The sequence below is a fragment of the Pogona vitticeps genome, chromosome 13 (genome assembly GCF_051106095.1).
Source record: "Pogona vitticeps strain Pit_001003342236 chromosome 13, PviZW2.1, whole genome shotgun sequence".
Taxonomy (NCBI): domain Eukaryota; kingdom Metazoa; phylum Chordata; class Lepidosauria; order Squamata; family Agamidae; genus Pogona; species Pogona vitticeps.
The window spans coordinates 7,566,130-7,593,720 of NC_135795.1; the positions used below are offsets into that span (position 1 = coordinate 7,566,130).

At 41.2% G+C, this 27,591-nt stretch overlaps 2 protein-coding genes and 1 long non-coding RNA gene across 10 annotated transcripts in view; 2 read left to right on the forward strand and 1 right to left on the reverse strand.

Annotated features, from left to right (window-relative positions):
* The window catches only part of MRTFB (myocardin related transcription factor B), a 78,744-nt gene extending 68,222 nt beyond the window's left edge, over nt 1–10,522 (forward strand). For 7 of the 8 annotated variants that reach the window (XM_078381405.1, XM_072982849.2, XM_072982848.2 and 4 more), the window contains 3 exons: nt 64–201; nt 1,233–1,293; nt 2,161–10,522. In XM_078381405.1, coding sequence (XP_078237531.1) covers nt 64–201; nt 1,233–1,293; nt 2,161–2,696 — 735 coding nt within the window. In that variant the 3' untranslated portion in view covers nt 2,697–10,522. The remainder of the gene's footprint in view (nt 1–63; nt 202–1,232; nt 1,294–2,160) is intronic. The other variant, XR_013539121.1, reaches the window with a different exon arrangement.
* A 1,904-nt stretch (nt 10,523–12,426) lies between these two features.
* Nucleotides 12,427–27,031, forward strand: LOC144584701 (uncharacterized). The gene is made up of 6 exons (XM_078381409.1): nt 12,427–13,450; nt 13,579–13,699; nt 16,705–16,794; nt 17,653–17,739; nt 19,177–19,287; nt 26,919–27,031. Exons 1-6 carry the CDS (start codon nt 13,427–13,429, stop codon nt 26,984–26,986), a joined length of 501 nt encoding a protein of 166 aa, XP_078237535.1. The 5' UTR covers nt 12,427–13,426; the 3' UTR covers nt 26,987–27,031.
* LOC140702591 (uncharacterized) lies at nt 22,008–22,823 on the reverse strand. Its single transcript, XR_012081793.2, has 3 exons — nt 22,747–22,823; nt 22,504–22,551; nt 22,008–22,094 (listed from the first exon to the last, which is right to left on the reverse strand). It is a non-coding gene; the product is annotated as an uncharacterized LOC140702591 (long non-coding RNA).
* Nucleotides 27,032–27,591: the final 560 nt, after the last annotated feature.

Below are 27,591 nucleotides of genomic sequence, written 5' to 3' on the forward strand. Positions count from 1 at the left end.
AGTGAGGGGAGTATCCATAGGAGCTATGTGTATTTGTTATCTCTTTGCTATTGTTTCATGCAGCCTGCCTCCATGTCTCAGCCTCAGCAGTACACTTTAGAACAAGTTCTGTTCAACAATTCAGTTACCATGAAAAAAGATCCCCCACGCTATGAAGAAGCCATCAAACAGACACGCAGCTTGCAGGCTTCTCAACAAGAGGTACAATGGAAAGTGCAATGAATGAAGTCTATTGCTTTACATAGAATAATTGTGTCCTTACATGTACCCATATATGTGTGCCCATACAGTGTGAGAGGTTTTTGAGCTGTTTTGCATCTATTTTGGTGTTTTGGTCTCTCCCTCCCTCCCTCCCTCTCTCTCTCTCTCTTCTGCTTCCAATCTGACTGAGCTGAAATGCTCTTGTCTTTTTTATTTTCTTGTTGTATTTTGCTGTATTTAGTATGCTATGTTTCCCCCAACAAAAACCAAACCCCCTGTCCTCTGGCAATTTTTTATACCTGTTTTTAGCTGTTTGGTTCAGTCCACAATTAATTATATTAAATGTTTGTTGCACAGCTTGGGACTGACGGACCCCAAACTGATTTGGAGGTGGCCTGAACCAATTTGTCCTGGGATTTCTGCAGATATCTGCATGTATTTGCATGTTTCTGGATCAGGAAAAATAAATAAAGTGAAAATGTTTTGACTTTGGTTAGGGGTGCAATGTTAGGACATTTACCAAAATGCCAAATACCTCATAATTTCTTTTGTGAATTATAACCAGCTCACTCCTGTTCACAGGTATAATACTGTTAAGAAATAACATGAGAAAGATGGAATCACATCCTATCCCTGTACCAATCTCTCTTTAATATAAATTTGAGAAAGGGAGAATCATTCCACGCCTGCTTAACTCAATTCTTGGAACTTGAACAGGGCTTAATAGAAATAGAAGTTTTAAGTGACAGTTGGAAAATATTAGCTTTCCTTGGATAACTTCCATAATCTCTTAAGAATATCCTAGGAACACTACTTGATTTGTTGACATTGATTAGTTTAGAATTCTGCTCATTTAAATGCACAAATGTTCATCACGAGTAATTGCATGTCAGACATGTACACATTTTAAATAGAAATTTAAGGAGAACAGGACTATTATAATCTTGACATAGTACATAAGACAAATGTTCTTTACACCTTAGAAAAGTGTTTCTATGAGATGGCAGATTAAACAATCATCTGTGTTACAGGTTTCTGGCGCACACAGCCAGCAAATGGATGACCTTTTCGATATCCTTATTAAGAGTGGAGGTGAGTTAGATTGAAATTGAACATATGATGTAAGGAGATTCCTGTTCTTCCTTCAATTTGCTCTGGGAAATCTGGTACCCTCCAGATAATTTGGAGTACAAGCCCTATAACTTCTGCCCCCAAGTCATATATAATTGGGGTGATGAGGATTATAGTACAAAATATCTAGAGGACACCAGTTTGTTTATTGCCAGTGTAAGGGATGTTGCTGTAGGTGAACTGTAAAAAAATACAGAATGAATGGATGCTTTTTATTGAATGGACAACATGTATTAGTTGTTGAGTTCGTTATTCAACAGAGAATGGCTCTCAAAGGGGTACTTACCTCACTGTACAAATGGCCTTCAACCGCATCATAGGTTGGCAATATCCTATCTACTAATGTACAGATCATTAAACAGCAGAGCTTACAGTATGTTCTGTGGAGTTCAGGTAATCAGTTTGGAATTGCTGTGTTGAATAAAGTTCTTGTGATCATTGATCGCTGCAACAATTTGTGCATCCAAGATTTCCAAAATAATGTGAAGAGTATAAGTGGCTGTCTTCATCAATTCAAGCTACTAAGAAGTGGGCAGGTTCTCTACTCAGGGAGGCCATGTGTTTCCTTTAGTTTAATGTATATTTTCAGTTATTCTGATCAGGTGTTGCTGTATTAGCTTGGCAGCTTTATATCACATCATGCAAGCCTTTATTGCTTAAAATTCACTTTTTCCAAACAGAATGTAAATTCAGTGTGCAAAAAAACTTAAATATATTGCTTTAGCAAGCACCAAAGTGTGGAGAGTAGCGTTATTTTATTTCGTTCCTTTGTAAAACAAACAAACAAGCCCTTGCTGATCTATCTGTCATTGTCTTTTATTCAAACAGAGATTTCCATGCCTACCAAGGAAGAACCTCATCTAATTTCCAAAATGAGACCAGTTACTGCCAATATCACCATGATGCCCGTGAACACAGTGGTGTCTCGTCCTCCACCACAAGTCCAGACGGCCCCTCCACTCTCATTGGAACTAACAAGCAATTTCTCTGTATCTCTAGAAAACCAACTAGAAGCCCTCTTGGAAGGAACTCTGCCTTCGGGGAATGAAATGGTTCAATTAGCAAGCAGTAGTGAAGAGAGAGAGTCTTTGTCTCTTATCGAGGACCTTCAAAATGATCTTCTAAATCACTCTGATATTCTAGATCACTCACAGTCACCTATGGAAACTTCTGATTCTCAGTTCAGTACTACTCATTCCTGTTTATCTCTTGACCTTCCAGACACAAATTTAGACAACATGGAGTGGTTAGACATTACAATGCCAAACACATCATCGGGAATAACACCTCTCAGCTCAGCTAGTCCAAGCATGTTCTCAACAGATTTTTTTGATCCACAGGATCTACAGCTGCACTGGGATTAATGGAAAAAGGCAAGGCCTACCTGACCATAATTTTTAAAGATGTATTTTACTGTATAGGTCCATTGCTTCACTATATTAGTTTACAAGACCATCTTTAAAATGATCTTCAGGGATTAAAAAAAATCGAAAGCATAAGCAGTAAAAAAATTGTAAACTGCTATGGTCAAAGTATGAAAAGATGGCTTTGTAATCCTGTGAAAATTTATCACTGGCTAGGAAGAAGGGAAAAGAAGCAAGATCGCAATTCATTATCAAGAGGAATTGTTCACTGTATTTGGAAAAAGAAATAATGGTTGGAATCCAGTAATAAGTGACAGGCAGAGTAGGCCTTGGATACCCAATGTGGTGTAGTGAATAGAGTGAGGGACTAGACTCAGGAAGCCTGGCTTCAAATCTCTGCTGAGCTGTGGAAATGTGCCTGGGTGCGTGGAACCAGTAAATAACACTAATAAATATGTGCCATCAGGTCAGTTCTGATTTATGGCGACTCTTCAAGGTTTTTAAGGTAGAGAATACTCAGAATTGGTTTCTTCTGGGGTTGCCCTTGAATTGGGCGTGTAGGCTTTACTTGCAGGATGATGGAATCAAATTCTCAACCTCTGGCCCTGCAGCCAAATACTGAAAGTATCAGCTGTCCGGTGAGCAAAACTGTGAAAGCCATTTCTTAAACATCACACTTACCTGAAAACCCTCTTAGGGTCACTGTAAGTTGGTTCCAGCTTAACAACATATAACAACAAAAATAGGCCCATTGAATCAGTGCAGATTTGATGTCGGCTTCTCTGTAAGTTCCATTGATTCAGTGGGCCTGCTGCTGTTGCAGCTTACTACTGGATTTCAGCCATTACATTTCTAGAAACAGCTCAGTTAAACCTGGCTAAATCGAAGAAGACAGGTGGTATTTTATAAAATTATTGACTTTGACTGTATTTTGATGTTTTCATTACTTTGAGAAGTCTCTTCCTGTAGATTTTCTTTGTAAAAGTCTCAGTTAATAATGAAATTCAGGGCTGCAACCTTTAATTAGTTTAATCAATCAGATTACCTGGCAAATACTAAATGAACTAAAAACGTGCCCTTGCTTACTGTGTATCAGATTTTTAAAACATTTTTAATCCAAGTGTTTGCATAAACTGCAGATAGAAGCTACCATCTTGGGAATGCCTTTTCTTTATATGTGTGAGAAAGGCTAGAATAATTGTCAGAATCACCCTATCAATATAACCAATATGACTAACTGGAAGATTCTGAAAATTGTTGTCTAAAAGGTAATTGTTCCTTGTCTCCTTTAAGATAATATCTTTTGTGATGTGTGCACATTATCTAAAAATTAAGCAACTCTACTTTTTTCCTTCACAATTACTGATTTAATTCATATGCAGATTTATACAGATTTGATGTATTAACTGATTATATAATCAACTAAAATTCATATGGCTGGAATCCTATCAGAGTTCAAGATTTGCATAACTTGCTGTGGCTGATTGTCATAATTAGCTGTAAAAATTTAATGCAGTCCTTAGCAATCACCGATAGGATTCTAGCCATTAAATTAAGTAAGATGTTTTTAAACTATTTCACAGCTCTGTTTCATGTTGTTTCCAGAGAAAATATAGGAAGTGTAGTGGGGGTATAGAAAACATATGCAATAAATAGGGCATGTGTTTTGAAACTGTCAGATGCTGAATATTAAGACAATTATTTGCACATTTCATAATCATTTTTTATTCTGCTGTTCAGATCTAAAGGTGCCCTTCTGGATGCAGACATTATTCTCCATTTGTTTTACAAGTCATGTTAATATGTTCCATGAGGAAAATGAAAGTTTTTGCAGTGGAGCAGCAGTGTTAATTACCATTTTCCACTCAGCTCATAATTTTGCCAGTCAATTCTATCAGTATTTTTAAATTAACAGAAAGACAAGTGTTTCCATATTTTTAAAAGCATGATTAATATCTTTTAAGTGAGGACTAAAATTTAAGTTACAAAATGAATGATAAATTTATAGAACACAAGCATACTTCCAGGAGAGAATATTTCTAAAATAACTGATTTCTCTCTTCTAAAAGATTTAGAGTATACAAAATTAAAGTCATGGTTCATTCTGATTTAACAAGATGGAAAAATAAAAGGATATTAGTGGAGTGTTTGTGCATTTTAGATCTCTGTGTATCCCCTTCCCAATATTCACAGATGACAGGATGATAGGAAGCTGTTTTATGGGCATCCTGTTTGCCCATCTAATCAACTACTCATTATCTGGAATCTACAGGTAGATTCTGCAGGATCCTGGGCTGATGTCTCTCATATCATCTACAATCTGATCCTATTAAGTGGAGATACTAGGGACTGAACTTGGGACCTTCTGTGTGCAAAGCATGTGCTCTGCCAGTGAAATACAGCTGATAATTTGGTCAGACACACGTATTGTATATCTAGCTCTTAAATATTTCTCGATGATACTCATTTTCATTCTTCTTGAAGGATCATTCTTACCTCTTTCATTTCCAGAATTTATGATTCAAAATGTTACAGCCCAGACAAAAACCCCTGGGGAATTACAGAAAATTATTTCCATTTTTTAAACTTTGATAAAGTATCATGAGAAATATAACCATTCCGTTTTTGTACAATAGAAATGTTTTTTTCAGATAAAGGTTCTCTTTCCATAATGAGTATAATAAAATTAACTTGCCTTCCAAAATAATTAGAAAATTTCTAGAATTTAGACTGTTCATTTTTAGCAGTATTTGATCCTGCATCAATGACCTTAATGTTTTCAGTATACTTGTGTATCCTGTAGAATTCACATAGAATTGTGGATAACCAGCTGAGCCAACCAATATTTTCTATCATAGTCCATGTGCAATTCTTTGAACCATTGCACATGTGTAATAAATATGTGAAACGTCTTTTCTCTTAAAGCCACAACTGTGAAGGTGCCAACTCAGGCTTGTTTTTGATATGGATTTAGGTCTGATGTCAAGGTAGCCTTTGTTACCAAAAAATTAACTAAAAATCAAGTTGGTACCCATGTAAAAGTTCTTATACAGCATTGTCTTTTTACTGCTATAAGTAGCTTAGCTGGGGTTTGAACATTTATTAATTACATACAGCAATTCACAATAATTACATTAATTTTTGTTGCCTTAACTTGTGGCTTAGCATACATGGCGAGCTTTTAAACTGGAGAATGGATTAAAGATTTGAGAGATAATGTGTATTTTAAACATTTTCATTCCCCTTTGCCATCCTTTGATAGGAGTTGTTCTTTTGAGTTGTCAAGTATTTCTCAGAAAGATGCTAATTGTCATTTTCCTTCCCATCTGTCAGTTTGAATTGAGATACTTAGCTGTCTGATGAAATCTCTCCTGAGGATAATAGGAGCATCTGCAAGAACTGAGATCTACTCTGCCATGAGTGTTTCTTTTGATGTATGATAAGTAATGTTACAAACCAAAGAAGAGTTCTGTCCCTTCCCTTTAGATCCTGGCTGAGAGCATCTGAGCGCGAGAAGACGGGGCCATAGTACGGTAGAGACCAATTGATTCCTTTTGGCCAGCTCAGTGCTTTTCAGATATTTTGAAGTGAGATTTCAATCAGTTGGGCACTCACATGTAAATTAACTCCACTTTCTGAACTTTAGTTTCCTCCTGTACTATAGAAAAAGCACCAGTATCATTAATAATCATCCGCAGTTCTGAACGTGTTTACATTTTACTTTTAATTTGAATGTTTAAAATGATATCTAGTATAGAGGCAATTATTGGCCTAATTACTTGGTGGATTGAAATACCTGGCTGCAGAGCCAGAGGCTGCAAGTTCGATTCCCCTCTTTGCCTCCCTGGAAAAGATTGGGCAAACTTCATGGTCCCAAAAAATGGACTGGGAAACCACATTTTATTACAGTGGACCCTCTACTTAAGGAATTAATCCGTATTGGAATGGTGGCTGTAAGTCGAAAAGTCTGTAGGTCGAATCTCCATTGACCTACAATGCATTGAAAACTGATTAATCCCAAAACTGGCAGTTTTAATTCTATTTTTGTTCCATTTTGGTTTTTTTCTGGCCTGTAGGTCGATTCTCCGGCTGCAAGTCGAATCTAAATTTTGCATCCAGAGAAGTCTGTAACTCGAAAAGTCTGTAAGTCGAGCCGTCTGTAAGTCGAGGGTCCACTGTACTTCGTAACTAGAACACCTTGTAAGGGGTTGCCATAGACTGGAATTGACTTGATGGTACACTATTATTTTTATAGAGGCAATATATATTTGAATAGTCTGAGCATGACATGTAAGGAGGATGGTGTGTGCCTATAATAGTGAGATGCCCAGGCGAAAGAATAAGGAGCCCTAGAAAAGAGAAGGAAAATTTATTGTGTCACCCAAGAACATATCTGTTGGTCATGCCTCAGTGTTTAAGAAGCAGCTTAGATCACTGTATTCACTAGTTATCTTCTATGGTGTCAGATGTGCCACAGTTAATTCATCTTTCTGATGCTCTAGGACTTTTTGTCATATCATCACTGCAGACTGACAAAGCTGTTCTTGACCAGATGGCAGATCTCATATCAGCAAAATGTTGGCAGTATTGCCTGGCACTGAGCTGCATAGATATACTCTCATATACAGTGTGCAATCCAAGCCAGAGGGGCATCTGCAAAAGGGAAACCCTTTCAGAATAACTTTACTTCAGGTGTGCAATAGCCATTGTGAACCCTTCTTCTACAAAAAAAAAAAACAACATTAAGGGATCATGAAACATTTGTAATGAAATTATTTATTTTTTAGAATGTGGTATTTTCTGTGTATTTCAGAATAGTGCTTTATTATAAAACATTTCTAAATGGTTTGCTTTTTAGTTACGTGTTTGCAAACTGTCGTACAGCATGTATGTGAACCTGGTATTTGTGAAAGGTTTCCTCTCACTTGGGGAATTTTTGCACACTTGACAACTTTTTGAACATAAGATATTTTAAGCTTTTGTCTTTAAAAACAAATTACTTGGTTATATGATCATCACAGCTAATCTAGTCTTTTTCAGTGCACAAACAAAGTCTTTTCAGCAGTGCTAAGTATGACCTTGTTGCTAAACAGAGGTAGATCCTTTGGTAGATCAGCTGTAGATCCCTTGTGCTTGCATGCAGCTTTTTACCTGGTTTCTTACTTTTGTGAGAGTGAGCTCCTTGTGGGAAAATAAAGATCTCCCATCTGCTGTGGCGTTTTGCCCTTTGGAAGGTCGCTTTCGAGTTTCAGTTGTTATGTGGAGCTGTTGTGGCAGAAATCCATTGGCTTCTGATGTGCAACTTTGAGGGAGGAGAGGAGAGTGACAGAAGAGTACATGGGAATCAGCCCAAGCTGTCCTTTAGTAAACTGTGTTAGGATTGGCAGGCTTTAGCTTGGCAGAACCTATTCTGTTTTTAATACAATTCTGAGTTTCACTAACTAGAACTTTGTGAAAAAGAAACACACTTAGAATTAAACAATTCTGAGCTCAGGATTTGGATTACCAGAGGTAGTCACAATCCTTCCAAACAAAAGTCCATTTCTCACCCAACACTCCCTTCATTTCATTAGTATAATTTTGGATATCGGAAGGCTTTATTTTTCTTATTGGAATTTCCACAAGAAGGACCAGTTTTGTAGCCTTGGACAAGCTGCGCAATCCTAGAGTGCCACCAGAAGAAGTGACTGGTAAATCAAATGGGCACTTTAAAATTAAGAAATCCTGTCACCATAAATTGGAATAAACATGAGGCACATAATTAATTATTAGTAGGGAAGTCCTTATATGATCATCCATAGATCCCAATCCAGCTTTTGCCCCCAACTTCCTGACCTGTGTGTAAGCTTAAATTAATCATATGGTAAGATGAACGTAGGTGATTTGGCTTCTGTGATGATTCCTCAGTTTTGCAAACATATTTCTTGTATTCACACATTGCTTTTTTAAGATATGCACTAAAAATGAAGCTGTAAAATTACATAGGAAAAACTGTTTCATATTCCATCAAACTAGTCATTTAAAATTCTAAAAGACTGCTTCAGAAGAAGTGACACACCTGCTAATTTTTCATAATAGATTCTTAAGTCATGAATACACTCTGGAAGATTTCCAGCTGCCCTAGAGGTCTGAAAAACAGAGGACCAGATAATACTTTAGCCCCAAGGGCTTTATATGGCTGGTAGAAAATGTGTCATTATGTTGGTGCATAATCCATCTTCCAGGAAAGACATCAGTTTTACTGGTCATGATAAGCAAGATGGAAGTCAGGTGCTTCTAATTCCCATTTGAACCAATACAAAAGCCCATCTCTTGCCTAGATTGTGCTTATATTATTAAACAAGTTGGAAAACTACTAGCACAAAGTTGGTGTTAAATAGATATTAAATTTAGTGGTCCAGCTCCCATGGTCTGCTTTGGTATTCAATGTTACTGGAATGGGGACTTTCTTCTTTCTGCTGCTGCAGCCCTCTGTGTTACAAAAAAAACCTGCTCCTGATCCGTTCACCTATTACAAACTGGAGCATTTTTGGGGTTGCGCATGAGAAGGATGTCTGATTCTGGCGGAAGCAGGAAGATTCAACAGAAGCACATTTCTGTTAGGACTGGAATATGGAATTGCTGTTGTACATATATTTGGGTGCACAACCCCTTTAAATTGGGAGTCTAATATATGGTGATACTGAATCTCAAATGTTGAAAAGCTAAACTGGGCTGCAGTGCCATCTCAACAAGAAGTTATTTTTTTCTCCCTATATATCTTTCAAACAATCAGTAAATGTTTCATGAACATGTAAGGATTTTTTTGATTACTTATACTAGCTGTTAGAAATTATCAAATTAAGTTGGTTAAGCTGCAGATTTTTAAGCTGCAGTACTTTTTTAGCAGTAGACAAATCTACAAAATTTTCTGACTTAACTGCAATTCAGAGTCATTCTGTTTTTCATTATGTGTAACTGAACAGAATATTTATGGACTAGTAATGTAATCTAAACAGAAATATCTGGCAAATATCAGAATGACTGTAAAGGAGCCACTTTTATGCATTTCTTGTACAAAAAAAATTGAAACCAGGATTTTTGACAATTTAGTGTTACAGTTTTAAAATATGCAGGAGCCTTAAATGAATGCTAATAGCAAGGTTATATGACGACAACAACTACAACATCACCACTTCTGCAGCCAAGGAGCAGACTAATGTAAGCACACTGCCTCTTACAATCTATTAAGAAAAATAGATATGTCAGATATTTTCCAAGGGATTTTTAAAATTTTAAATAAAGGATGTAGATATTTTGGGAGTTGCATATGTTTTGTTGTCTAGCAATTCCTCTTCTTGGCTGTGAAACAAAAGAACTGAGCACGGATCGTTATGTAAAAGAGATCTTTTTTCTTCATCATTTTGCTTGTGGTAGAAATCATGCTTGAAATATGGTTATTTCTCTTCTTCTTTTCATTGTCATAATAACGTCTTAGCATCTCACTCTGTGAAAAAAAGGAGATAAATACCATTCTGCCCAGGTCTTTAGTGTTAGATTAAAGGGAATTGGCAAACAGCACACCCTGTGGTTCAATGCCTTTGTATATATATAAAAAAGCAAACCATGATGCCTTTGTATTTGCTCTTTGCACCCTAAATATCAATTCCATATGTTGACTTTTGCCATGTTTTGCACATTGTACTGTATATACTTATTGCATACTGTATTTTTCTATGTGTAGTACATTTATCATGTATTTTGTACATAGTGGCAACATTGTAGCTAAGGATATGTTTATCTTAAGCAATTTTGCAATTTGTGTGTCAAATAAACAAGTTAATAGATGTGGTTATCTGTTGTACTTGCTAGGCAGATACATAATGATGCCTATATATTCCCTCCAGAATCAGAGGCAGTATGCCCCTGAATACCAGTTGCGAGACATGTAAGCAGAAGTTTATTTATTTATTTAAAATATTTTTACCCCGCCTTTCTCCGTAAAAAGGACCCAAGATGGCTTACATCATTTAAAGACAGTATATAAAGCAGCAACAGTGAGTATACAAATACAAAAAGGATCAAACAAGTAGCATACCAAAAAACAAAAGCAACCTCAATGCACGTTCAAAGCAGTAAGGTACAACAATCCACTGAAAATCTCTCAGGCAGCCAGTCACTCGGAGCAAGCTTAACTGAAAAGAAAGGTCTTTGCGGAAAGACAGAAGAGATGGGGCCAGCCTAGCGTCCTGTGGAAGGGAATTCCAAAGTCTGCGCGCAGCAACAGAGAAGGGCCTCTTCCATGTACACAGCAAGGACACCCATGAAAGTGGCGGGACCAAGAGAAAGGCCTTTCCTAATTACCTTAACACTTGTAAAGGGAGATGTGGTCCTTGTGAAAGCTTAGTCCCAAGTGGCTCTGGATGTACTCTACCTGTGGGCATCTGCTTTGCCAGTATGGGAAAGGAGTGACTGGTCTAGTAAAACTGAACCAGCAAGAAATATTCCTGTTGGAAGAAAGGGGTGTGCAGAAAGATCGTATGTGAGAACAGCCCTTAAAATACAGGGCTTCCAGCAGCCCCAGTTCCAAGCCAAAGCATATACTGTTACCTCATGCGTTGACATCACAGAGATCCTTGCATAGTTCAGACATTTCTCATTGTGTCTCCAGTGCTCCTCAGCTAAAGTGAGTGTGTGGCTATTTGGCCAAAAAAAAAAAAAAAAAGGACTTGTGTCTTGCCATGGAAGTGGCTCGGTATCAGTTCTCGAGGTCAGCCAGTAGTTCTCAGGAAAGGTAAATGGAAATTATTCCAAGGCAATTGGGAGGATCAAGAAATGATTCAGTGCAAAGATGTGTGTCATTCAAATATGGGCATAGAATACTAAAAGTGATAATACTACCCAGAAACTAGAACCCAAAATGAGCCTTATTGATAGGAATATGTTAATTAAAATTTATGTATTATGCTTTATCCTGAGCCATTTGGCCAGAGGCCACACTGAGCTGTGTACAATAGATAATAAAACAATAATCATAAAAGACCAACACTACAAATTGATATGGCATCATAAAATATAATAACAGAACAAGAGATCAAAAATCAACAACAGTAAGTTAAATTAATCAATGAATACAATTCTAAATAAACATTAAAAACAGGCAACGGTGAGAGATGTTAAATATTCACAATTAATGGCTAATAGATGGAATGGATTGAAAAGCCTGCCTGATTTTAGTATGGTGACACAGCCATAGAGCCAAGATTATACTGGCTAATTTTTTTTTAAGTGTAACTTCTGAGATACCCAAGAATTTCAGATGTTGGTGGGGAGGAGAGATAATATGCAATTAAAGAAGATGCAGTTCAAAGTTGCCTGGAAAATGAACTGCTGGCAAGTGATGGGTTGCATCTCATAAGGACTGGGAAGAATGACTTTGAACTTCATCAGGAAGTCTTTAAGCTGAATTGGAAGGGGAAGGAAGGCCCAGTCTCTGAGATAAAAATAGATGGTTTGTGCAAAAGAAAGGGAACAGACTGAGCAGATCTGATGGGAGCCAATAATAATCTTCCTTTTAAAAAAGTACAAAGGAAAGCAGGCCATGAATCACAAAATCTCCTCTATGCCAGGAGCACAGAAGACAAAACAAGAATTGGAAATCTTAGTTCAGGATGAGAAATATGACTTGATAGGGATAACTGAAACTTGGTGGTGGGATGATTCGCGTGACTGGAATACAGCAATTCAAGGATTTTTTTTTTCAGAGAAGAACACAAAGAATAGAAAGGGAAGTGTAGTTGCAATATATATCAAATGAGCCCCTCAAGAATATCTGAATAAATAGAACAGGGGTGAAAAACAAAAGGGACATGGCAGACGGCCCAATCAAGAGGAAGATGTGGATGAAACCTTTGGAAAATAAATTCTAATAATTTCAAAGAGACACAATGAAGTAGTAATGAGAGATTTCAATTATCCTGATCCAGTTGCCTCATGGTGCAGTGGTTAAACTGTAGTACTACAGCAAAAACTCTAGTCACAACCTGGATTCCATCCCAGATAGCCAGCTCGAGGTTCATTCAGCCTTTCATCCCTCTGAGGTCTGCATATTGAGTACCCAGCTGATACTCTGAATCACTTAGATTTATTTTTTTTTAAATTTTCTTTGTCTCTTTGTGAAGTGCCAATGAAAAACCACAGCTACAGGCAGTTCCTTACACACAAGGCAAAGAAAATATTTTTTTTAATTTAATGTAAGTGATTCCGTGCATCAGTGATGATCTAGCAGAGGTAAAAATAGTAATTTCGCTTCCCTTGCCTCTCCGCAGAGGAGCAGGAGAAATGTTCAATCTGCTGATATCCTGAAGTGGCTCATTTATTAAACCACTTCATTATACTCGAAATTGACAGTGGAAGAAATCAGACTAAAAAGGGTTTCTTGAAGTCCATACGCCATTTGGATACATGGATCACACCAAACGGCATATTGCGCCTGAACCCAACCTCAAGCGACCCTACTTAGACCACAGCAGCCCACTCGAAAAGGGCCAGTGTAATCACAGTCATACCTGGTATTTCTCATTCAAATCTCTATATTTTCATGAGGTCTCTTTTCCTCATGGCTCATTCCTTCAGGATGTGACTTGACTGATTACTTTGGTTCCAGGGTCCTTGCTCACTACAATGAGGTGTCGTTATTGCTGGAAGGGCAGCCGGATTTCCCGGAAGAACTCAGAGGTGCCAAGAAAGGGATGTTATACCTTACCCAATATAAAGTAAGAATTCTGGGGTGGGTGGAGGAAAATCAAGGAAGGGTATCAATTTTCTAGTCATCTCTCCAAAAACTAAAATTCTCAGACGTTTCACTATCTTTTCTCACATAACTTCTTAATTGCATTCCCAGATAATATTCCAGCACAAAGATAAAGGTTCCACCATCATCCGTTTTCCGCTGCACCTCTTAGGAGAGTGTGTTTTAGAAGAAGAACTGGGCCTCAAATCTCAGCATATCAGAGGAAGCTTGGGTATGTATCACATTTCAGGCCCTAGATCCTTCAACTGTTGTAGTTTATATTGGCCCGAAGGGGAGGAAACAGTCAGCAAACAAACGAAAAATATTCCCCATATTTTTGAAATGTCATGAAGAGGCGTCTGGAAGAGCACAGCAGACCCCAGCAAGTGAGTGACCAGGAAGAGCTAAATGGAGCTTGATGAGGAAGAAATAGTAAGGGAAGGGTCTACCGGAGGAAAAGAAAAAGGGATACCAAGGAGATAAAGGCAGAGTAATATGGTTGTTGTGGGTTTTTTTGGGCTCTTTGGCCGTGTTCTGAAGGTTGTTCTTCCTAACGTTTCGCCAGTCTCTGTGGCCGGCATCTTCAGACAGCATGCTGATCAGAGCACGGAGTGTTGTCCTCTGAAGATGCCGGCCACAGAGACGGGCCAAACTTTAGGAAGAACCACCTTCAGAACAAGGCCAAAGCCCACAACAATCATTAGATCCTGGCCGTAAAAGCCTTCGCGAATACGCAGAGTAATATATTAGTAGAACTTCCCAGGATCCTTCAAGACAAAGGAAAAGGCACCCAGACAACATAAGAAAGTAAAAAGGTTACAGGGATTATGGAGGGAAGAGACACTTGTGATTTGCAAAATGTGTGCAATGTTTGCATTAACAGAAACATGAAGTTACAGTGGTGCCTCGCTTAACGAGTGCACCGTATAGCGATGTTTCCGTATAGCGATCCCTTTTTCGGGATCGCTATACGGAAACATACCCGATCATCGCAATGGGGAAAACCCGCATTGCGAAGATCGGGTATTGCGGCGGCCATGGCTCCAAAATGGCCGCCGGAAGCCCGGAAATGGCTGCCGGCAGCCGTTTTTACGCCGTGCCCTCGCTTAGCGAAGGCGCGAAAATGGCTGCCGGCAATTGGAATCCTCGCTGAACGGGTAAGTAAGAAAGGTATTGGAACGCATTAAACTAAGTTTAATGCGTTTCAATACATTTTCCCTACCCCGTTTAGCGACGATTTCGCATAGCGAGGGTTAATCCGGAACGGATTAACCTCACTATGCGGGGCACCACTGTACTTGTTTCCATGAAGTACTTCCCCTCTATTCCACTTTAAGTTTAGGTCTGATACTGAATACTGTATCTAATTCTGGACCCTACATTTTAAGAAGGATGCTGACAAACTCAAAAGAGGTTCAGAGGAGGGCAATCAGGATGGCCAGCGGACTAAAAGAATTGGGGATGTTTAACCATGAGAAAAGAAGACTGATAGGATAGCACTTTTCTAATACTTGAAAGAGAGGAGGGGCAGGATCTGTTCTCAGTCATCCCAAAGTGCAGCACACATTAACAATGGGCTCAAGTTGCAGGAAACCAAATTCCAGTTGAGTATCAGGAAAAACTTCCTAACTGTTAGAGCAGTAAGACAGTGGAACCAGTTACCTCGGGTAGTGGCGAGCGCTCCAACTCTGGAGGCATCCAAGAGAAAATTAGACAACCACCTGTCAGTATACTATGATTTAGAATCCTGCACGCGGTTGGACTCTGTGCCCTTATACACACCTTCTGGTTCTATTATTCTATGATTCTGTGACTAAATGTTGGGGATCACCAATCAGAGCTTAGAATGGGAGGAATCCGATTGACGTGGTAATAATGTAGCCCATGCTTCTGCAGTTGCTTGTTCAGCCCATAAAGGGGCCAATTTTTCCATTAAAATATTTTTGGCAATTCCTCAGAAAGGGAGAGAACCTTCCCTCTGACTAAAGATGGGCATAAGCCAGCAAAATGGTGGTTTGTTTCAGTTCGTAGTTCATTGCGGTCCACAAATTACGAACCACAAATATCTGAACTTTTACAGAACAAACTACTAATCAGTTCATCATTGCATTGGCCCTATAAAACAGCCGCTGCCTCTCAATTTTTTTTCCTTTTAAAATGGTTTTTTATTTAAAAAAATTTTTTTTTAGAGACCAGGTCGGAATAAAGGTATCACATATTCTACATTTGAATTGCCCCTAAAGGGTGTGATTATTTTATTCTGGGCCATGTTATTTAAAACATTTTAAAAAAATAATTGGAAGTGACCTTCTTGGCCCTTAGAAGTTCATTTTTAGGGACTCTTGAGTGTCAGTGGAGAACTAAAAACCCATAAATAAATTCTCCTCATCTCAAAATCTCCTGGTATAGATCTTCCGGTTGTGAGGATGTATATGCCATGCTGGGTTCTACTGTATGTTTGATATGTCATTTTCCCTCTTTTGTTCAGGATGTAAATGCCATAGGCACAAGCAGGGCAGAAATATTTTAGCAAAAGATATAAGAAAAAATACAGTATTGTGAAAGGAGGCAGACATCATGAAACATAGCCAAATGAGGACAGAATACCTCTGCTCTGTTCCTTGAGTTGGGTGGGGTGGGGGCTAGAAAAAATGGCGGGAATAGGATGGAGGGGACGACTGTAACTCCCCCATTTCATTGTGGGTACCAACAACAGAGGAGTTTTGAAATATGGCAAAATAACAATATTTTATCATTAATCTCCTGTATATGATGCTGAAACATTGTTTTAATGTTTACCCCCATCTCTCCTAATTGCCCAGTTAGAGAAATGAGGAATTAATTTGCAACCAGGGAAATGGTGTTTCTTAGTATATTGTTTCAACTACAATTCCAGAATGCTTCCAGATTTTGGGAGCTGCCATCCAAAAAGCATCCGTTCCAAACTCCGCTTCCGTTTCTTATTTCTGTCTTGGAGAAGTGGGTTTCTACTGCTTCCGAGTAGGAAATTCAGTGCTTCCCCCACCAGGTACCAACAGAAATAGAACAAAACAGAGCCAATGTGAAATAATAATGTACTTTTTGGAATCCTAGTCTCATTTGTTGTGTCTCAAAGGGGGGTTGGCGGGGGGACCAGTTTTGGGGAAAAGGGAGTGAACGAGATGGAAAGAATCTGTTTTCCATTGTTATGCCCCAGACTTGACTAAGTTCCCACTGACTGTAGTCTTTCCTCCTCAGCTTCTACCCAGGGAGTCCTTGCCTTCAAATTCTCCTTCCAATATGGAGCATCCGAGTGCCTAAACATGATCAAAGATCTGGCTAAAGCAGGTGAGTTTGGTCCGTAGAAAATTTCAATCCAGAGCCTGCTTTTTCTTCTGCTCCATTCAAAAGGCTTCAGAGTGCATTTATCCAAGGGGGAGACTTTAACTGTATTGTTGGGAAAGTATTCGGAATCAAAGGGTTCTTCCAAGCTTGCTTTTGCAGCCACCAGATATTCATTAATTAAAAAATAAACTTTTTGGTGAGAAAAAAAAACATGAGAAGATTGCAGTTTCATGGGGCATGATTCTGCTCTAAAACAAGACCGGCCCCTGTCAGAGCCGTTTCTCCACATACTCCGGCTTGACTCCAGATGGGTTCCAACCTCCACATTGTTGGAGCAACGGAGGTGTCTTTTTTTCCCTTCCCATCTACAAATGTTACTTTCTCACACAGGAAGTAATATTCCTGTCATTCCTGGTTTCACTCAGCTTGCTCTCTGTCAACATGGCCCTCAAGCTTCTCCAAGCGCATCACCGCCTTCTGTGAGAGACTCCTTGCATCATGAGTTAGGGTGTTTCTCATTGTGGAACCATGGATCTCTGCAGCTAAAAATGTGTTTTCTCTATGTCCTCTTCTTCCACATGACTCAGAGCACTGTGGGGCTCCGTTAATGTCTCAAACCAGTACTGGGAAGAATCAGGTTCAAATTCTCTTTCACATGCAAATTTCACTGAGGTGATACTCTGACAAGTGTCACACAAGCTTACTTCACAATGTTGCTGCAAGGATGATGTGGTTCAAGGAGGAATGATGTATGCTTCCTGGAACTCTTCGGAGCAATAGCAGGATAAAAAAAAGTAATTAGCCTTATTGTAGTGTTTTCTTTTCTTTTCAACGGGCTTGCTTTCCTCTCCTTTCCGGCAGACATTTTGAGAGAAGGTACCAACCTCCAGGAATATCCCACTGCTTCCATCTACACCTACGCTCATCCTGCTGCACCTCGGACAGTTCGTAAGCACACAATGATGGTTTAGCCTGGTTACTGAATATTATGTGGCTTGTCTTTTCTATGGCGAAGCTCTTTAACCACAACTGCACTCCAGATCCTTTCATGGTGGCTTATTTAAATAAGGACCTGGCTTTCACAGCGCCAGCTTCATCTTGATGCAAAAATACGATGAGATTTCCCACCAAATTTATTGTCTCCTGTTCATGCTAACCTTTGAAAGGACAATTCAAAGAAAAGTTACTTCTTATCCCGAGATGACAGAGTTCAAAGGCAGAATGACATGCTTCACATGCCTTGCAAAGCATGTTTTTTTTAAAAAAAAAACCAAAATAACATAGCACCTTAAACATTTATTTCAGTGTGCACTTCCATGTGTCCACTGCCTTGAACACATAACCACAGGTCCATACTGTATATACTATATATAGGGTTGGAAAAATGTGGGTGAAGTCCAGTCGCAAGCACAGATAATAAGCATTCAAAGTGCCAGCGGATGAAGTGTTGATTATGTAAACAGCTTGACTCTTTGGAGCATATTGGTGCCTTTAAAGTGCTAATTTTGTTTCAGAAAGTATGTATGGGAACTCTGAAAAACTGAGAGAAAGTAATTCAAAATTTGACACTGGATTGCCCTCCAGTTGGATTGGGTGGACTTAAGATGGTAGAAGCAAATCTCCTACCATCAGTCCTCACGATCTCGCAGAGCTGATCCTATCACCTCCAGTGGTTGGTGAAGCTTGGCTGATTTCGATCCTCCCACACACACAAATGTTGTCTTTTTTTCCTGTTTGAGAATAGGATATGGGCAGGTATAACACTAGCAGTTATTCTTTACATTCCTGGGTGATAAAGGGTGTTTCTAAACTACATCCTTATCTATTAAGAAACAGGTTCCACTAAGTTCAGTGAGGCTGAACTCCCAGGTGTGTCCACATAACAATTACAAAGGTTGGAGGAAGTCATAGTGCTCATCTTAACACTGAATACAGATATTTTGAGTAACAAGAATGTTACACACACACACATGCCATAATGATTAGCAGTAATAAATTGTTAGCTTAAACATTTTTACAAGTTGCTTTTTAAGAAGCTTCTTGTTACAGTGTTTAAATTAATAATTTTCTCAGGAGGAACTTTAGTTTGCTTGTTCGAAGACCTGCTTTGCATGAAGAAGGACTGGCATCTCCTATTCAAAGGCAGGAGAAAATGAACGTGTTTTCTCAGTTGACTTGCCAGACAAAGTAACTACGTCTGTTGCTCTGACTCTGCACTTGATAAAGCTATGGGCATAACTTTGTCCCTGATGCTATCCGTTTAGCTATCGTTGATCTATTTTTCTTTAGTCTGCTCCTTAGTACAAGGATAGGCAATTGGTTATTTCTGATAGCATTTGTCCAGAATACCTGGAAGATACCAACCTGGCTACTGTGTCCTTACAGGTTCTTTCGACATGTTGCCACTAGGGCCACCGCCTTATCCTGGGCCCCCGGACCCTCCTCCTCCCTATTCTGAAGTGGAAGTGGTATTTCCTGGAAGAAACAGGAGTTCAGGTAAATCGTCATACTTAAAAGCAGGGCTTAGAAAGAAACATTGGCAACCCAAACAATTCAAATGAAAAGAAAACAGGTTCTTCATCGTGGTCTTTTGTGAATGCACACAAAAGGGTTAACTCCAGCGCTAGCGTAGGTCCTCTCGGAACATTCTCGAGCTGTAAGAGAAAAGTAACAAATCTCAGACTGCCTATATCGCGCATGCTCCCGCCCGCCCTACCTTCAGTTCCATTTTTCCGCCTAGCGGTTCGGAACCTCTCGCTTCGAGCTACACTGACTTGTGCTTTATAGAGTATTTTACTCCCTATATTCCCTTTATTCGGACTGTTTTCTCTACGATATTGACACGGACTGCCTTTCGTATTTCTCCCATTTGCTAACTCCCTTTGCCTTGGCTATATCGGACTTCCCGCCTTTTTTCTCTCTGCCGCTAACGGTTTTGAGGGGACCGTGCCCAACTTTATGTCCCCCTCCGGACCCTTCAGCAGGTGTGTGGTGTGCGATAGAAAGATCCCCCATCAAGACGGACACGATAAATGTTTATATTGTTTAGGGGATTCGCACATTTCAAGATCTTGCCCACACTGTAAAGCTTTTACAAAAGCTGCTCTCAAGGCTCGTCAACAGCGTCTCAAATACCATCTTTGGGAATCGACTTTAGCTTCTTCAGAGCCTTCTACGAGTGAGATGGCTTCCACCTCTTCTCGTCCTGCTGCGGTTCCTGTACTTTCTGTGGTTTCCAAAGTTTCGAAACCTTCCAAGAAGGCTTCGTCCTCTAAGTCTTCTAATGCTTCTTCGGCGGCTCCTGCTCCATCGAAGCCGAAAACCTCCAAACATCCTAAGGGGAAGGCCATGGTAAAATCTAAAGAGCCTCCCCTGCAGCTCTCTCCGATCTCCGAGTCGCTTCTGTCACCAATGTTAGAAGATTCGTCGAGGGATGCTGAGACGTTGTCGGAAGCAGCCGTTTCGCTCCCTCCTTGACAGCCTGAGCCATTATTGCCGGCGGGGATATCTTCTCCGACGCCGAGCCAGCTTGCTGGAGTTACCGCAGGCTTAACTCTGACCCCACATAGCCCGTTATCAACCGGCCAGGGGTCTTCGGCTAATTCGGTCTCACCGGTGCGTTCGAGGTCGAAGTCCCCTCGAGGGAAGCGCCTCGGAAAAAAAAAGCACCGTTCTTCAAGCCATTCGGTCTCATCGGAGCGTTCGAGATCAAAGTCTCCTCGGAAGAAACGATCCTCTAAGAGGAAGCGTCGTACCTCGACCCATTCCGAATCCTCAAATCGATCGGTATCGGGGTCTCCGAAACGGAAACGCTCCTCGAGAAAGAAGCACCGGTCTTCTCGACGTCAGCACAAGCATCGATGTTGGTCTTCCTCTTCGATCTCTGACGATTCTGAAAGGCCAAGAGGTCGAAAGCACCGTCGGCGTCGACGGGAATATTCATGTTCAGATTCTTCTTCGTCTACGTCTCCACCCCGAGATCGACATCAAAAGAAGATTAAGTATGTCTATATCTCTTCCTCGTCGGATTCACCGCGTCCTCGACGTCGTCGAGTCGAACGCATCGGGGTCGAGCAGCCTGTTGTGCCTCCTGCCCCTACGGCACAACCCATGCCTTCGACGTCGGCATCGACAGCTCCCCCACATCGACCTCATCCACTGCCTGTCGAGGCCGAAAAGCTGCCTCCAAGGAAAAAGAGAGATGTTTTCTCTTCGGACCCAGATGAAGTGTCTATGGATTCATCCTCCGATTCAGATCAGGAGCGTCCTCCCCCCCCCCATCGGGGGGGTGATTTGCCACAAGGAGACATAGTGGGTTCTGACACTGGAGATCCTCATGCCTCCTCACCTTCAGAGGATTTTTCCTCTTATTCCCAGATGCTCATGCGGTTGGCGAAAGCGTTAAAACTTGACTTGGATCTGCCATCTCCCCCGGGAGAAGATCTGATTCTTGGAGACATTAAGAAGGACAGAACTGCTCCTCCTAGCATGGCATTTGTACCGGCCGTTATGGAAATCATAAAGGAATTTTGGGAACAACCTTCCAATACTCCAGCTGTTCCTCGACGGACTGAGAACTTTTACCGGTTCAGATACCAAATTTCTCTTGAAGCATCCTATCCCAAATTCCTTAGTGGTAGAAACAAGCTGTTCTAGACCTTCAGCTAAGTCTCATGTTACGCCGGTTAACAAGGAAGGAAAGAAACTGGAAATTATTGGAAGGAAGGTTTATTCCTTGGTCACCCTTCTTCTTCGTGTCATCAATTATCAAATGGCCTTGGGAGCGTATCAAAAGCAGCTTTGGTTAAAAATTTTACCAGGACTTAGACTTATTCCAGAAGATGTTCGCCAGGGGTTTTTAAACTCCTACGAGGAGGCTCAGACGGTTTCCAAACACGAACGCCTGGCCACACATCATGCAGCAGAGATTGCTGCCAGAGTCCTCATGTCTGCTGTGACCATCAGGCGACATGCTTGGTTGAGGTCTGCTGATATCTTGGAAGATGTTAAGGCTAAGGTAGAAAATCTTGCCTTTGATGCTAGTGGTCTGTTCAATGAGAAGACTGATTCTCACCTAGAAGATCTTCATAAGGCAAAAAAGACCGCCAAGTCCTACTCTATTCAAGCTCAACCTAAATTCAGGAAGTTTCAATGGAGGAAATCCTATGCCCAGTATCAACAACCCTCTCAGCAATACCGCCCCTACAAAAACGTACCTCAACAGTGTTCGGGACAATCTTCCTCTTCTGCTCCCAGTTTCAGGCCTCACCAGTCTCAACGTCGTCAGTCCTTTAAACCAGCATCTAGGAAGTCAAAACTTGAACAGAGAGTTGGAGTGGACAAAAGGGGTGACCCACCGTGAGAAAGGGGCAACCCTTCGTTCCATTAATAGTCAGAAACCCTACCACATCCACACGTCTTCTTCCATACCTGCACGATTGGTCTGCTATTACAAACGACACATGGGTCTTAAAAATCATTCAGTTCGGTTACCGGCTGGAATTTATAGAATCTCCTCCCTTAGGATTCATAAATCATACTACTTTCGATCCTGTGTTAGAAGAGGAGGTTCTATCTCTTCTGGAAAAGGTCGCCATTCATCCAGTTTCTCCCATCGACATAAAAAATGGTTTTTACTCCCGGTATTTCGCCGTCTCAAAAAAGGATGGAGGTATGAGACCTATCCTCGATCTAAGAATGCTGAACACTTACCTGCGTCCCAGACGATTTCGAATGGTGACTCTAGAATCCATCCTGCACCTGTTGAAGAAAAACAATTGGTTTGCCCTGATAGACTTGAAGGATGCATACTTCCATATTACCATTCACCCAGATCACCGCAAGTATCTCCGGTTTATTTTTCAAGGAACAATTTACCAGTTCCTGGCCTTACCTTTCGGACTATCCACAGCTCCCAGAACGTTCACCAAAGTGATGGCCCCGGTTGCGGCTTACCTCCGCCTCAAAGGTATCCACGTCTATCCATACTTGGACGATTGGCTGGTGGTCTCCCCATCGAAAGCACAGGCTCTGAAAGACACAAGATTCATTCTACGTCTCTTGCCAACTCTGGGTCTCACTGTGAACACAAAGAAATCACATCTCATACCCTCAAAGACAGTTCAGTACATAGGAGCACATCTGGATGCCATCAAGGGACGTATTTTTCTACCCACAGACAGAATTTGAAAGATAAAGAGGGCAATCAAGAAGTTTCGTCCACACGGCCGTGTGACGGCGCATCATGTGCAACATCTCCTAGGCCTCATGTCATCCACTACTCCTACCCTAGCGCATGCACGACTCAAACTACGGTCACTCCAGTCTTGGTACCTAGCTCTCTTCGACCCCGTGAAGGACAGTCAAAGAAAGCGCCTTCGAGTCACCCCAGAATTACTCAAGCAACTCAGGTGGTGGAGTTACACCCCACATCTCACGGTGGGTCGCCCCTTTCGTCCACTCCAACTCTCTGTTCAAGTTACAACGGACGCCAGTCCGACAGGATGGGGCGCTCACTGTGGCCGGCACAACATCCACGCACTATGGACTACACAGGAGACAAATCTTCACATAAACCACTTGGAGATGTTGGCAGTCATCAAGGCCTTTCGATCGTTCCTTCCTCTGGTGCAAGGTCGTGGTGTGCAGTTAGTAACAGACAACACCACTACCATGCACTATGTCAACAAACAAGGCGGGACTCGGTCTCAATCGCTCCTGTATCTCACTGTCCATCTCTGGGAGTGGTGCTACCAACATCATGTGTACCCGGTAGCTATTCATGTGGCCACGGAGGACAACACTATGGCAGACAGGCTGAGTCGTCTTCAGTACCAGACACATGAATGGGAATTGCACCCTGTGGTGTTCCAGGAACTTTGCCGCCAATGGAAGACTCCAGTCCTAGATGTTTTTGCATCTCCTCACAATACGAAATGCGCCATGTATGCGTCCAGGGCCAGCTTGGGTCAGAACTCCCTAGGGGACGCATTCATGATTCCTTGGAATCAAGGCCTACTCTACCTGTTTCCACCTCTTCCTCTCATACAGAGGTCCTTGGTGAAACTTCGTCACTCACCTGTAGGAGCAATTCTTGTAGCACCATTCTGGCCTCGGCAAGTTTGGTTTCCCACATTGATGCGGATGGCCACGGATTTCAAAAAGCTTCCCTTACTGCCGAATCTTTTGACTCAGAACTAGGGCAAGGTTCTTCATCCGGATCTAGAGACACTTCATTTAACGGCGTGGAGGATCTCCCAAAGATCAAAGAAGTACTAGACCGTGCTATAAAACCTTCCACGTCTCAGTTGTACAATTATAAATGGAAAAGCTTTTTGCGGTTTGTTGAAGAAAGGGGTCTTTCTCCATCCCCTGCCTGTCTTTCAACAGTGTTACAATATTTGCGTTATTTGTTCGATTTTAAACTCTCTGTTTCTACTATAAAAGTTTACCTGGCTGCCGTAATGTTTTTCCAGCCTAAAGACTCACCTTCCTCACATCTATTTTCTCATCCTACCGTTAAGGCCTTTCTCAAAGGAATCACCAATTTGAGGCCGCCCATTCGTCCGCCTGTTCCACAGTGGTCACTTAGTTTGGTCTTACATGCCCTCGCCCGTCACCCCTTTGAACCAATGGCCACGTGTGACCTCAAGATGTTGTCCCTCAAGACATTGTTTTTGGTGGCGATAACGTCTGCTAGGAGAGCGAGTGAATTGGCTGCCTTACGTGCCGACCAACCTTTCCTTCAATTCTTCAAAGACAAGGTCATGCTGTATCTGGATGTGTCATTCCTCCCTAAGGTTGTGTCTGACTTTCATATTAACCAACCTCTCATACTACCAACCCTCTTTCCATCACCAACGAATGACGTCGAGCGCATGTTCCACATGCTTGATGTGCAAGAGGTCATTGGCCTTCTATGTGTCCAGAACTAAAGAGTTTAGAAATTCTAATAGACTGTTCCTCTGTTATTTTGGTGCGAAGAAGGGTTCTCCAGCATCGTCTCCAACGCTTTCTAGATGGCTCGTCTCTGTAATCACACTTGCTTACGAACTTCACCATAGAAGTCCACCCGAAGGGCTTAGGGCTCATTCCACCAGGGCCATAGCCTCATCTACTGCTCTGCTACGAGGAGTTGACCTGCCTGATATCTGCAGATCAGCTACATGGTCTAATGCCTCCACGTTCATCAACCATTATAGATTAGACCTAAGAGCAAAAAAGGAGACGAGATTCGGGAGAGAGGTGTTGACGTCTGTCCTCCAGTGACAGCCCACCATCCGGTGAGTAAGCGTGCTAATCACCCTTTTGTGTGCATTCACAGAAGACCACGATGAAGAAAGGGGCGTTACTTACCTGTAACCATGGTTCTTCAAGTGGTCATTCTGTGAATTCACACAATCCCGCCCTGCCTCCCCTCTATCTGTCACTGGTTATGCCTAGCTCACGCTCAGGTACCTGTGGCGGATAAATGGAACTGAAGGTAGGGCGGGCGGGAGCATGCGCGATATAGGCAGTCTGAGATTTGTTACTTTTCTCTTACAGCTCGAGAATGTTCCAAGAGGACCTACGCTAGCGCTGGAGTTAACCCTTTTGTGTGAATTCACAGAATGACCACTTGAAGAACCATGGTTACAGGTAAGTAACCCCCCTATTTTGATGAGACATTACTGAAAAGTTCCTGTTTGTATGAGCTGTTTTATAAATGGTCTTGGGAAGCAGTTAGAAGTTAGAAATTGTGGTGTGTGTTTTTTTATTAGAAGCTTTTAGCAGAGATGAGATAAGGTCTGTTGGAGAGATACTGTAGCAGTTGATTTTCTCCAACAGCAGGAGACTGGGCTAATGGATTTCTAGTGAATCAGATCCTTTCATGCTGCCATATCTTTGTTTCTAGAACCTGTCCTTGGTAAACCACGGTCTCCATTATTCATCCGTTTATTACTATTTTGGTGACTGCCATTCCCTTCTGTTATTGAAAAGTCACAGAGCAATTCAGTGCCCTGTGCCTTCTGGGACAATAAAAGCATGGTTGCCAGGAGACATATTTTTAGAATGCAGAACACATGTGTGGTTGAGATGAATGCCACAGCAATGGATAGGATCCCACCTGGTTCAGTGTTAATCAGTACAAGGTGAATGCAGGTCTCTGCGGAGGTGGACGATCTATTTGCACGGACCTCAGGTGGGGGCTATTTAAAGCCAACCAGAGATGCGTTGTTCGATATGTCTTTGGACTTAATGTGCATCTTTTTAAAAAAGTTTAGTTGTTAGAACACACACAAAAAAGGAAGCGGGGCAAACCTACAGCAGTCTTGTGGCACGTTGATGACTAAGAGACTTATTTTAATGTGGGCCTTGTAGAAGAAGTGGCTTGGAAGTGTTAGACGCCACAACGCTTTGGTGTGTTTCGTTTCGTTGTACCTTTAACAAAACTGTCAGGATCCACTTAAGGGGTATCAGGTGGAATTCGGCCATTGCCTCATGGTGGTGGCCTTGAAAGAAAAAATGCTTAGCCAAAGATGTTGTTTGCCTTGATAAAGTTTTGCATTTCTTTCCAATGCAAGAGGCAGCTTCCAAAAAGTTATTCCTTAGGAACGCATGCAGAGAGACAGTGTTTTAAATTACATTTACCCATTTGCTGCTGTCATGATATTGCCTCCCTCTCTTTCGCTGCCAGTCGCAGTTTAGAAACAGTGTGCAGTAGGACCCCCGTATCCGCAGGGGATGGGTCCCAAGCCTCCCAACCCCGCAAATGCTGAAAAATGGGGATTATAGTAAACGTTGTTCTAATAGTGAATGCTATACATAGCATGGTCTATTGCTTCTTTTCATGACCAATTCTGGTAACTTCAACATTAAAAATACATATTTGGGGGATTTTTCTTATAATTTTTTCAGACCGTGAATAAACGAATCAGTGGATATTGATACCACAGATAGGAGGGTCCTACTGTACATGAATCACAAAGCTGTGCTTAACATCATATTGCCCCTTTGAAAACACCATAAGCTCATGGAATACAGCGATATATAAATCAAAATGTTTTCAAAAGTATGGTGAATAAATGTGGGAAAGAACCAGCACTGATACTACTGTGTTTCTGTTCCTACTCTTTTCGCTTGTTCAGGAGTCCAAGGGAGCTGCTTGTTTTGCAGAGGACAGAGGATCCAGGAACACGCTAACAGGCAGGACTGAAGAATCATGCGCATAAATGTACTTTTATAAAAGAATAGCAAGTTCTTCCATGTCCTTGTCTTTCCTGTTGAAGGTTTTCTGGCATGACACAAATCCAGCAGATTCATCACACTCTCCAGCCCTCTGCTGACACTGCATCCTTTTGGAATTCAGCAGCAACCCACAGTGCCACGAAAAACCTCATTTACATTTTAATGGGTTTTTCTGATTGCTGCCTAAATACAGTCCCAACCTGCTACGAGCCATTTAAAGCAATGGTGGTTTTATGTATTACTCTCATCCTTTCATAACGGCTGAATTGGTTGCTGTTTTCTGCCTAGAAGATGCTTTTCATAAGCCTTTTTGGAAAATATGAAATTTAGACCCAGAAGAGACCCTGGAATGTGTTACCTGGGCCTGTATTGTAGTTGGTTGTATCTGGCCCTTCTCCTGAGATGGGAACAAGTGGGTTTTGGCATGCTGTCCTACTTGGACATCGCTAATCTGGGCTGCCTTGCATAATTTTAATCCCCCACTGATAGTGGTTAGTGGAATGTGCTTCCGGATGATGTTTTGTACATTATTACATCATTTCCCTCTCATCTTGATGTGACATGTGAATATCA